At 47.4% G+C, this 13,170-nt stretch overlaps 1 protein-coding gene across 2 annotated transcripts in view; it reads left to right on the top strand.

Annotated features, from left to right (window-relative positions):
• LOC147636741 (uncharacterized) overlaps positions 1–13,170 on the top strand; it is a 190,595-nt gene that overhangs the window by 117,078 nt on the left and 60,347 nt on the right. For both annotated transcript variants that reach the window (XM_086800244.1, XM_086800245.1), the window contains exons 13-17: positions 7,219–7,336; positions 7,900–8,004; positions 8,119–8,940; positions 9,075–9,173; positions 9,302–9,373. In XM_086800244.1, coding sequence (XP_086656370.1) covers positions 7,219–7,336; positions 7,900–8,004; positions 8,119–8,940; positions 9,075–9,173; positions 9,302–9,373 — 1,216 coding nt within the window. The remainder of the gene's footprint in view (positions 1–7,218; positions 7,337–7,899; positions 8,005–8,118; positions 8,941–9,074; positions 9,174–9,301; positions 9,374–13,170) is intronic.

Raw genomic sequence — 13,170 nt, 5'->3', positions numbered from 1 at the left:
AAGCTGTTGTGGGGCCAGTCTCAAGCACCGAGCCCACCAATGCCCCTATCTTAGAAAGGAGCGGAAGGTACTCGCGGCGGAGTCCAGGGAAGCAAACTGTGACATGAAAAAGGCGCTCTCCCTGCTCGGCCGTTTGCTGGGTCGAAGCCATGCTGCCAAGGTCTGAAGAAGGCCCGAGCGCCCCTGATGTCCAGGGGACTCATGGCTAGGACCTGGGCCGTGCTTTGGGCTGTCTCGAACTCGATTTGGTAGTGTCCGCGGCCCAATAGCTGAACGTCCAGGATCTTGCCCACATCTGCAAGAAGGCGGGCGTGGAGAAGATCCCGGATCTCCCCTCAGCTGGGGCGAAGTGCCGACTATACGGCAGATGGTGGAATGTGCCTGGAGGCGTTCCACCTCTGTGGCGAGGCTCGCTTCCTCTTCCGGCGAAAGAGAAAGCCTGATGGGGGTATCCTCAGGGGCGGGCTAGGGGGCTGCGGAAGAGTCCCTCTGAGGTGGGGCGGGAGGAGGCTCCATCAGTGTCTGAAGCTTTGTCGAAGGCGAAGCGTAAACGGAAAGCCCTGCAGGAACGGAGCTGCACAAATGGCGGAGCGAGGAACGGCGAAGGAGGGGGAGAACAAGGGGGGACGGAAAGAAAGTGAGGGAAGGGGATTACAAACAAAGGCGGCAAGGGCGGGGGGGGGGGGGGGGGGGGGGGCGGAAGAGAGACGGAGAAGGGGGGGTGGGGCTGGCGTGAAAAAAGAAAAAAAGAGAGCAGTGGAGGGGGGGCTGGCTCGAACGAGCAGAGGCGCGGGGGGGGGGGGGGGGGGGGGGGGGGGGGGGAGGGGGCGCGAAAGAGCACAGGCCGGGGGGGGGGGGGGGGGGGGGGGGGGGCTGGGGCGAGTGAGCACAAGCGGCGGGGGGGGGGGGAGGGGGGGGTGGGGGGGGGCGCGAAAGAGCACAGGCGGGGGGGCGCTAAAGAGTAGAGGCGGGGGAGAGGTGAGGGCAGATAGGAGGCGGGGAAGGGGGGAGCGTGCAGGCTGCAGCGCGAGCAGGGGGTGGAGCGGAAGCTTCAGCGAGAGCGGGGATCGTTAGGAAAAATTGTAATGGCACCTTGTGGTCGAATCTAGGAGGTTTGAGCGAGATTCTTATAGGCAGGGATGCCATTTTCTATATAGACTCATCAGAGCCCTGAGAAGGGCTTACCATACATAGCTAGGTATGAGTGGGAGTCCTCATTCCGAGGCGAGACCCGCACATCGGGAGTACGTGGCTCCGGAGGAGTAGCTGTCCTTTTCAAATCTCATCTCCAATAGATTCTCAGCATGATGCGGAAAAACGAGGATGCACTCTATCTTTGGGACTTAGTAGGGACAGAGTCATCCACATTGCTGTGTGTTATTTTGCACCACGCCACTCCCCTTATGCCGCACAACATGCCGAGTCACCGTACTTACCATTATATGGGAATATTATGGAGTTCTCACAGCTGCTTGGAGATACACATGGTCTTGTTATCTATAACGGGATGTGCCGATGGCCCTCCTCCGACGCCCTCACCTCCTTCCCTCACTCAGGAGTTACTAGCACTGTGGACTACCTTATGGGATCTCTGGCTTTGGCACACCTTCTCCCCAACTTCTCCATCCCGCCAACCCCCTTTGAAGCTGACCATGCCTACCTCTCTTTCACTCTTACTTGCACACCACCCGTCTCTCCTCTACCACCCCCTATCTTACATTACACCCTAGGTCCATTTTGATCATGAGCTTGACGTTGTTTACTCCAGCCACATCTACCGCCAACTCCAGGATGTAGAACCTACTGTCCCCCTACCCACCCTCACATCATAGCTCACCACCATACTCCACACATCTGCCACCACTTCCATCATCTGTACGTGGCGGTCTACCGCCAAGCCACCTTCCGGTTCCATGCCCCAGAACTGTTGGTATGATGACGAATGGCGAGCCACACGCTCCCATCTTAAGCATGAGCTACGGATTGGGCAAATCACGAAGCGCCAAGCGCAACGGATTTCTTAAAAGCTCACCGAATACAAGAAATGGGAGTTTTACACTTAGCTAGAGGATGAGTTGTACTGACTTTTCTTTGGGCCGAACCGCAAAGAGGCTCCAAGAACATTGCCCCTGCACACCTATCACCTACTCGGATACATGACACTCCTATGCCCACTCCCTCTTATCATATCCCCCATCAGCCACCCCTGCCCCCACCACCAGATCCCTGCCCCACCACCTACTTTCTTCACAAAGGGCATGGTCCCCTACTAGCCTACATGTTGAATAGAGCCCTTTGTGAAGGATTTCCACCTTCTTGGTCCACCAACACGATCACCCCCATCCTCAAAGCTGGAGATCCACTTGATCTTAATAATTACGAGATGATCATGATTGGCCACACGTTGGCCAAACTCTATGTATCGGTGCTAGAGGCGGAGCTCAGTTCATTTGCAGGGAGACAGGGATGTAGAGCCGCAGGATAGGTAGGCTTTTGGAGGAGGTACTCTACCCTTGACCTCATCTTCACGCTCTGTGCCATCATTGACGAGGGTAGAGCACGACATCTGACGATTTATTGCTGCTTTGTTGATTTCTGCAAAGCTTTTGATACTGTACCCCGAGTGCGCCTCCTACACCGTCTACAGAAGATAGGAGTCCCATCTGACATGGTTTGGAGAATCATTGCCCTTTATGAGTCCGTCACCGGACGAGGGAGAACCCCAGGAGGTACATTGCAAGAGATTTCCAGCACTATTGGGGTGAAACAGGTTTGCCCTCTATCACCCACTCTTTTTGGCCTCTGCCTTGATGAGATCTTGAGCTTCATTGATGGATTAGGTGGGGCTGCTCCCACACTGGTAGGCGTATTGATCCCCATACTACTTTATGCAGATGACATCGTCCTCCTCTGAGATTCAGCCAAGGGGCTTTAGAGACACATGAATGCCTTAGAGGACTTCTGCACTCAGTGGGACCTCTCTGTTAACCTTGGTAAAACCAAGGTAATGGTCTTCAATACTTCCCGCCCTTTCACATCCAGATTGAGCTTCACATATAGAGGGGATCTTGTGGAGATTGTCTCATCCTATGTCTACCTTGGTGTCACTTTCAGACTTTCACAGTGGTCGACGATTAACCATGCTTGCCATAGTACATGGCAGAGTGTCACGGGGATATGCAGCCTTCAGGTTAGTTGAGCGGCAGTGTGGCATATTTCTAGGAGCCCAGGATGAAGGGTTGGCTTTTTGACACTCTCGTCACACCAGCCTTGATGTATGGAGAAGCCTTCTAGGGACCAGATTTATCCGATGAGGATTGGCAGCGAGTTGAGAGGCCCCGGTCATGATGTTCTCCCGTATGCTCTGCAGAAAACCATCAGTCCCACACCAGATTATCCAGGCAGAGTTTGCTGCAGCCTTGATGGTAGTGGATGCACTCTTCCCCGCAGTCACATACCTCTATCGCATTAGTCACATGAATCCCCCCACAGATACCCGAGGCTTGCGTGGAGTTCTCGAGACAGCTAGCACTGGAGGGCCACTTTGGAGTATGGTATGCCTTAGTTTCCATTTGGTTCTTGGTATATGGTCTCCGCATGGACCACCTACCACCCCTTCAATACAGTTTGGACTCCCCTTTTCTCTTGCTCTCTCATGACGATACCAACTGGGTTATCTGGTTATCTCTATATGCCTGTGGATAGACCACCACTGTCTTAGTATGGTCTTGATGCCTTCAATCTGAATCTCACTAGACAGTATCTCAATTGTATCCTAAGGATGGACATCCTTTAGCTACATATCTTCCGAATGTGGATTGTGACACCAAATATCCCCAGAAAAATGGTTTTCTATCAAGATAGTTTCTTACTTATTACTCCAAATGGGGATTCATACAGAGGCCAACATATGTCACATGCTTTGAGGATTACTACTGGTCAGATTAGAGTCCAATAACACTGCCTACCATGTGAGATAGGACTTTATGGGGAACAACACTCACAAGAAGCTCACAGCTGTTATGTAAGATTGGAGAAATTGAGACAGAGGGCACTACCTTTTCAAGTATTGTGTCTATGATGAGATCCATGGGAAGTTCCATTTTTTTGCTTAGAGGGTTTTGGGCCTTTCTCAAGATTCATTAAATATCCAGATCAGTGTTGCCTGGGCCTTTTTCTTCTGGAGACCAGGAAACACAGGGATAGTCTATTGAGAATTAGGGAGACTCTTGGACAGCCACAAACCCTACTTACCTCTTTCTACAGACTATAGAGGATTGCAGAAAGAGGATTGGGTAAGCTTCAATCTTTGAGCAACAATCTCAATCTAGGGTATCCCATGATAGTATGCGAATGCGCCCCATGAAGATTTTTTTCACTGCAGCCACATGTTCACCAACAGGAATCTGTGAGGAGGTTGCCATCAGAGGGATGGGAACGAGATGTCTAAGGCCCCGCACCAAATGACCTTAAACTGACATGCAGTGACAAGTAGCCATGATATTTTGGAGGTTTTGCTTTCAGTTTTCAGTTTTACTTTACTGTTGCTTTTTCCTATTTCATCCATGATGAGATTTCATGGATGCTATGTACACATCATTTTGCTCTCATAGACCCTTTGGGTCTTTTGAAGACATTAATATAACTTTCTTTCTTTTTTTCTGTGGAGACTATGCATGAAAAGGGAGGTAGAGACTCAGGATCACTACCTATTCAGATGCCCAGTGTATTACATGACAAGGGAGGTAGAGACTCAGGATCACTACCTATTCAGATGCCCAGTGTATTACAAGATATGGGAGAGATTCAATTCTTTGGGAGGGATTTGGCCCTCACCTAGGTGATGCACGACTGACATCAGAGGTGTATGGGCCTATACTTTCCACAGCTGTGTTGTCACGGAGAGGCCTTTTTGAGGCTACAGACAGGGAGACATGATCAACAAGATATCACTCAGACATCCATCAGACTCCTTTGGGGCTTGGCAGGTGTGACTGATGGAGCTCGTGCGACTTCTAGACGTTGGACACTGGAGCTTTCCAGGGGAACCCATCCTTTCCTGACATGAGATCCGCTAGCTTCTTGTACACACAGAATTATTATGGCTGTTGTGCGCAGTCCCTACAGAGAGCTAGGGTCCCCCACCTTCAGTTCCAGGCCATCCTCTCGTCAACTCCAGATGTACTTTAACGCCATAGAGCAGCCCCACGCAGTGAACATTGCCTCCTCCTATGCTGGCATAGAGGAGGATGACACACGATAAGCCCTAGTGATTTTACTGGCCTTTCTACTAAGAGCCCATGTAGTATGTGGGCTTATTTGCTTTGGCTTTGTTCCATGCTTATGTTTATGATCTTCGGTTCACACATGGAACATATGTAGCACTTTTGGTATTGTGGACCCGTTGCATCTTTAGTTTTCTCTTCTTTCTTCTCTTTTGCCTTCCCCCTCCCCCCTCCCCCCTCTCTTGGCCCCTTCCTGTTATACATGGATCCATGATATTATCGTGCCAGTCCCACAAAGGATACCCTATGGAACCTAGACTTTAGGACCACTATGGTAAGATTTATGTATTGACTCCAAGATTAACCCCTATGCTGAGCAAAGTAAGCAGAGAGCCAGTGGGTAAGCTGTTTCTAGATAGAATCTTTTACCTTGGCTTACGCTTTCTCTTAAGCAGCTCTGATCGAGGAAAACACTTGCCTTTGTCTCAAGAGATCTATTGCGTCTTATGTATTTTAGGAAGACATTTGACAGTCTTTGTAAGAAAACTTTCAGTGTGATGGAGCTGAACTTCCCAGTAGGGATGATTTGGGCAGCCATGGCCTTATATGGGCAGCTCAATGGATGGGTTTATTACTCGTCTAAATTTCATTGAAGAGATAACCACTTCAGTCGGTTTCAAACAAAGCTGTCCTTACTCACATACATTCTTTGGGCTCCATGTTCAAGAGCTATCTGATTTCATCAAAAGATTTGGCGGGACGTTTTCCAGTTTCTGAAGTACTAATCAATGTCCTTCTGTATGCTGATGGTAGTCTTGGTTTTCTTGTCAGTAGAGGGACCACTGAAGCGTCTAGTTGCTCTTGAGACGTTTTCCAGTTTCTGAAGTACTAATCAATATCCTTCTGTATGCTGATGGTAGTCTTGGTTTTCTTGTCAGTAGAGGGACCACTGAAGCGTCTAGTTGCTCTTGAGACGTTTGTAATCAAAAAGTGTGGAGGTTAATTTAGACAAGACCAAAATCGTGACCTTCAGACATCTTCAAAGGGCATGTAGAGTATTTGTGTATAATAGAGGAGATTCACTGCAGATTGTGAACTCTTACAGTTGATTACAGGCCATTTTTACTGGACTGATATTCATGTATTAGAAGCTGTCTTAGGAAGGCGTGTGGTAAGTTTGCCTAGCTCAGCTCCCAACAACTATTGATGGGTTTTCCTATAGGCCTGGATATTTTCTGGTATGCGTGCCCCATTCCATGAAGAACTTCCATTAATTGGATTAGACTTTAATCATACTGTTCAAGAGGGGAGTCGGGGATCTGTGTTGACTTACAAACACAGCATTGTATGCCAGCTTTGTGATATCGGGGAGAGTGAATCCAAGGAATTCTGGGCCGTACCTCTACAGATGTCATCCTTCTCCTTGAGGTGAGATGGTACAGAAACAGTCCTCTGATCAGTCACAGGTCCTATCACTAGGTCATCAGGGAAAGTAAGAAGAGATATAGTGAGTATCCAACTCCAAGCTGTTGGATCAGCCCTGCAACATCTCAGGAGACTACACATTTGTGAGAAGTTTATGATGTGATTTGGTCCAGGGTGTTACATCAGGTCCAGCACCTAGTTTATACATGCTAGGTGGTGATTCTCCTAGCCCTTGTCCAAAGGTGCCTGGTCTCAATTTCTCTGGTGCTGCATCCAATTTTGGCTCCTTTTTTTTTTTTGAGGGGGGGGGGGGAGGGGGTGCCCTTAAAAAGTTTTAGTGGAAGGACCCAAAAATTTTCTTGCGTAAATCATTGTCTTCCAAGCATAGAAGTATTGCTTTTGAGATTTGAAAGGTCCTTTGCTGTTTGGCTGCCCGCACTGGTCAATGTATAAAAAAAGCCACATTATCTTGTTTACAGTTTTTTTAGTTTTGGATCACTACAGATGAGTTTTGGCTTAATCAACTGCATAGATGAATTCCCACTCGGATACCTTGTGGATTTTTAAGGTGCAAGAGTTCAGATGATTTCATCAAGAAGCACCGGGAAGCACTGGAATGTGAGCATGTATCAAAGAATTTGCATATGTGGATTGACCTTATTTTTGGCTTTAAACAACGTGGAGAGGTATGCTGTTTTTCCATTTCCCGTTCCTGTGTAAACTGCATTACTGAAAATATTTGAAAATTGAAAAATATAACAGTAATAAGCTTGAATCTGGTTACACAAAGACTAAGCACTCCTGTGCTGTTCATTAGATGTCTTCTGTATACGGTTGACTGTGTTGTTTTCCAAAATGGTAGTGAAGTTGCATCTGGTATGTAAAAGCATGCAAAAGAACCAAAAAGTGCATGCAACAATCGTCCAATATCAATCCAGGCGTCAACAATTTTTTCTCAGAAAAATAAGTGAGAATGGGGTTGGGAGCTAGTTGTTGATAATCCTTTATCAGAAAAAAGTAGTGAGAATGGGGTTGGGAGCTTGCCAATGTTGGGCTTTTACAACCATGGCATGTAGTGAAAAAAGACCCTGAAACAGAAGAAGCCTTTCACTATCAAGTTCAAGAAGGTCTAGAAACCTATGAGGAGGCTCACATTGAAGAAATTTAAGTGAAGACCTAGAACAGGGCTAGTTGTAGAAGAGGAAAGTGAAGAGTTGCCGGCGTTGATATTTTGTGCTTGTTATTCCAGGCTGCTTTGGCTGCTGATAACGTCTTCCATTATCTCACTTATGAGGGATCCGTAGATCTGAAAACGATTGTGGATCCTGTGCAACGTGCCAGTCTGGAGGCGCAGGTATCTCAGCTGCCGTTAAGTCTAGCAAAAGTGACTCTCTCATGCTTTGCATATGTAACAGTCCTTTCAAAGAAACATGTCACAATAGATGTGAAACGTTTTTGTTGTTTTCAGATAAATGAATTTGGGCAAGCTCCACAGCAACTTTTCTCCAAGCCTCACCCAGCAAGGTTGGTTGGACGCTCGAAATCTAGCAAAGTTGTCAAAGATTTTGATGGACTTTTGCACAAAGAAGTATTCCGAGGTTTGAACCCACAGTTCTTAGTACGGATCATGGCCGCCACTTCAATTCAAGATATAAGGACAGGTTATCCCCTCAATTTTACACAAGTCAAGAGTCCGGTCTCACCAATTGTTGGAGTAGAGTCTCCAAGTGATGGTCCGAGTAGATCAGGTCAAAATGTGTCATTCGAAGGTGATAACCATGATGCAAAGCTAAGCTTTACAAGTCTTGGTAGTACAAGGGATATGGAATATCAAAGGTTTATGAGGCTGTCCAGTGCAAGGACCTCAGAAGAGGAAAGGTTCTTAAGACTGACGAGTGCAAGGTCAGATTATAGCATGTGCGATAGTTGGTCTCCAGCTTCAAATTCCGGGACTGAATACAAAGAGAATGACTGCAAGACTAGTGGAGAAGCCTTCCACCTGCAAGATGATGTTGAGAATAGCATGCTTTTGGCAAGAAGGCTTGCCACGGGGAGTCTATCTACTATGCTAGAAAATCTTAGCACTCAAACTGATACGTTTAAGGATTTGGGCCAAGGTAAAAGTAGAGGAGACCAAGCATCACCCCACCCCTTGGTGTTTAAGGAGCGATTATCAATGTCACAGTCATTAAGACTCCACAGAGGGGCAGTGAAGGCTGTGGTCCTTTCTGAAGAGAATGCCTCGGAATCGTTGACCTTGTACTCTGCGGGGCAGGATGGCTTTGTCAAGGTAAACTGAGATATTTTGGTATATCTATGTTTTTATTTTATCGTACTGTAAATCATGCTCTTGTGGTAAATGATTGTGACTTAGCCTCTGCACTTCTGATTTGATCAATGGCATGCACAACGGCATCTTCACAGGTCTTCTCTGTTGGGGAAAATTGTCAAGTTCGAGCAACCAAGTTGGGGAGCTTGCCTTTGTCAGCTTTGGCACTTGCTGGAAGCTGTGATGAATATCCAGTATGGTTCCACGTTTTTGTATCAAATAGCCACTGCACAATGCAGATCTGGCAACTTTATAATCACCTGCATGGATGGAATTTTGAAGCTTTGAAAGGCTAACTGCCTTGTGTTTGTTTGTTGTGCAGATAGTGTTAGCAGGTTCAAATGATAACTGCTTGTATGCTTACTCTGTGGACTATGGTCGGCCAATAGGAAAGGTAACGTCTTGTACTAGAATGGCTTTTATGTGGGCATCACACATGCATTTGCACACGCATATGCATGCATGTATGTGTGGGTATGCATGGATAAATGTGTGTGTGTGTGTGTGAGAGAGAGAGAGAGAGAGAGAGAGAGAGAGAGAGAGAGAGAGAGAGAGAAATGAAATGAAATGAAATGAAATGTTATATTAACGTCTTCAAAAGAGAGAGAGAGAGAGAGAGGCCATCACACGATAGCTCAGTTGGTTAAGGTGATCGCATGGTTGCCCGAGGTTGCGGGTTCAATCCCTACTATTGTGTGGTTGGTCATCAATCGCGTGTTGATGTGATGGGATATGGCGAGTCCCAAAAATGGTTTCCATAAGATCTGAACCCAGGTTGGTGGGTTCAAAGGCTAGTGGCATGACCGCTACGCCAACTACAGAAAGAAAGAAAGAAAGATATATTAAGCGTCTACTAAAGACCCAATGGGCCTATGAGACCAAAGTGATACAATAATGTCCATGGCATATCTCATCATGGAATGGAAAATAAAATAGAAAGAAAACATAAACATAGGTATCTCACTGGGGTGATACAAAATTGTCCATGGACACTCATCATGGAATACTAAGAACATAGAAAGAGAGAGAGAGAGATGAAATGAAATGAAACGAAATGATATATTAATGTCTTTAAGAGGCCATAATGGCCTATGAGACCAAAACTAAGAGTACATCTGAAGTTGGTGTCTCATCAAAGAGAACAACCAAATGAAACTGAAAAGTACAATAAACTGACTGTCTTACAGTTATAAGAACTATAAGTAAGACTCCTAGATGATACTGAGTAGAAAATACTGGAAAATGTATATCAAGTAAATCCATGTATGCTGATTAGTTGAAGTGCTGCCCTCTCCTCAGATCAAATATCTCCGCCATGGGACTATCTAGAATGGAGAGGTCGTAGAAGCGAGGTAGGCGCCTCTGATGCCGAGCAATAATGGCTCTGATCTGGCGATGGTGACGATGCCATGGTCGGAATCCTGGTGGGCGTGGCCGAGGAGCATGACAAAAAAACCCTCTCAGAAGTGGCAATGATATCTCCCTCGAATCTCATAATATATTGTACATCAGGAAATGTAGTGCTCCTCTGTCTCTGCCGCGTGGTTGCATAGCTCACAAATGCAGTCATCCGAGATCTAATGCACATATCGCCCTGTCTCAATCTGCTGCTGGTGTGATGAGGTCCGGATCTGTCCAATGGCACAACGTATCCCATGTGATAGGTGTACATCCATGTACGCCAAGTGGCACCTCCTTCAGGGAGAAACGCGGTCTTGTGAAAGTAACTCCCAAGTAGACATGACCTGACATACTCAACCGGCTCCCCTCGGAAAGTGAACCGAGGCTTTGATCTTGTCACCCATGCTTGTGTGGTGTTAAACACCATAAACTTGGTTTTCCCAAGGTTCACTGTCAGATCTCTATCCACACAGAATGCCTGCAATGCATCCAGATATCTCTGTAATCCCTCTGGAGAGTTTGAGATTAGAACAATATCATCAACATATAACAAGATGGGTATCAACACCCCTGCCAGGCATGCCCCTGGGCCTCCCAATCTGTCTACATAATCGGAGACCACATCAATGTACAATCCAAAGAGGGTGGGAGATAGCGGGCATCCCTGCTTCACCCCTACCGTGCTGGTCACCATTTCGGATAGTCTGCTTGGAGCTCGGACTTTGCATGTCACAGATCATACAAAGCATATATCCCCCATTGCATTTCCTCAGGTACCCCAATGTCATGCAATCTGTGCATAAGTCTGGCATGTGGTACGGTATCGAAAGCTTTGTGGAAGTCCACAAAGCAGCAGTATATCCTTCTCTTCTGTGCCCTGCCCTCTTCAATAAGTTCTCGAAGTGTCAGTATGTGATCCAAGGTAGTAAGTTCTCTCCTGAAGCCGGCCTGCTGTCCCTGTCCTCGATGACCATGCCTCTCTGCCCAACGGCTCAGCTCCGACTCCAAAATAGAGCCATATAGTTTGGCCAAGTAATCACCAATCATGATCATCCTATAGTTGCGTGGTAGCATGGGGTCCCGACTCTTAAAGAGTGGTACAATGATATGCTCTGTCCAGCTTGCCGGGAAACCCTCACAAATGGCACGATTAAACACATGTATGATCAGCGGAGCCAAAGTATCACACGCATATGAGAAGTGCTCTTCAACTAGCCCATCATGATCTTGTGCCTTTCCATTCTGTAACCTGTCTATTGCATCTAGCACCATCCGCATAGTCAAAAAGGTTTTGCTAGCCGGTCTAGCTCCTAGTGGAGGGGTGGTGGGGGGCTGTCTTGGAGCATCATATAGCTCTCTAGCATAAGCATGCCATGCCTCAGGTGTAGTAATCGGAGTACCAGGCTATCTCTCCTTTAACATCTTCCATGCCCTCTTGCTGTGCTTCCCCAGGAAGACTTGGTAGATCTCCTCCTCTAGCTTACCCAGGTAGGCTCGTTTCTTCCTTCGCACAAGGCGCCGAAAGATCATCCTAGCATGTCTATGCGTGTGAGTCCCAATGGCAATCTCACGCTTTAGCTGGGCCCGTGTCTCACGACACTCAGCATCATACCAATTGTTCTATGGGGCAGTGCTGCGGTGGGGTTGAAAGGGATCATACTGTAGGGAAACGCATATGAGGCGGATGCATGTAGTACACCTGCCAATCCTCTCGTAATCTCGTCCAAAGGGCTATTCCGGTCTAAGGCAAACAAGCCATTAGATACTGCATCTCAGTAAACCCGAACTGTCTCATGTGTAAACTGATATCTCGGGTACCTAGGTAGATGAGTGGCTGGCCCATCTCTCGGGGATCTACCTACTAGTGTTAAACTCAGGTATGCATGATCGGTCGCTATGCCAATGGGCCTACTAGAAATCGTGAAACCCCGCACATTAGGTATCAATGAAGGAGATCCCATCAAGTAGTCCACTGTGCTCGCTCCCCCTTTAGAGTTCCAGTGTGTGAGAGCATCTGATCCCTACCATCTCGATAGGCCATTGTATATGACCAAGCCATGTGCACTCACGAGTGTGAGAAAATGCCTGCCATAATCTGTAATCTCCTCCTCATCTTGTGCTGATCTCTACAACCCTACATCCTTTGCCGTGATCTCCCAGTACATAGCCTCCTGAGTATCATACAGCTCTTTCTGCTCTGTGCTTGTTTGTGCATTAAAGTTTCCCAATAGTAATGTCTCCCATGCTGGCAAACCTCATGATATCATCATATAGTGGCGTATAGGGTGACTCTCCTGATGGTGCAAGCCTGGAGTGGGCTGGGGGAAAGTAGCATACCGCCATAGCTCGCGGAGCCCCTCCCTGCATACTCGGACCCACGTGTACCTCGCATCTGCATCTCTATGTACCACATTTATTTTGTCACGAAGCTCCTCCCTGAAAAGTATTGCCAGTTCTCTAGATCCTCTAGTACCCCCCACTGTGCGTGGCTGAGGGCGGAACACTGATTCCCATCTATAACCCCGCACGTTAGGAAGCCTCTTGTTTGTGCACTGATGGGACTCCGTGTACATAGCAATATCACTGTGTCTGAAAGTATCCTGCATCTATACTAAGGGCTCCATTGCAATTCCACACCGTGAATCGCAAGGTCTCATAGGCCGTGCATGGTCAGGCAGGCTCCCTCTCCGTAATGATGACTTGGCCATCTTTGTATAACGCCCATTTCCTCTCTTTCCTTGCCTCAAGCACACGTGGCATGTGTTCCTTCCGGTGTGCTATCTGTGCTGG

The sequence above is a fragment of the Cibotium barometz genome, chromosome 7, assembly GCF_041138505.1.
Source record: "Cibotium barometz isolate CiBa-2024 chromosome 7, ASM4113850v1, whole genome shotgun sequence".
NCBI classification, from domain to species: domain Eukaryota; kingdom Viridiplantae; phylum Streptophyta; class Polypodiopsida; order Cyatheales; family Cibotiaceae; genus Cibotium; species Cibotium barometz.
The sequence above is the reverse complement of the archived record's forward strand: the minus strand, read 5'-3'. Positions and strand labels throughout refer to the sequence as shown.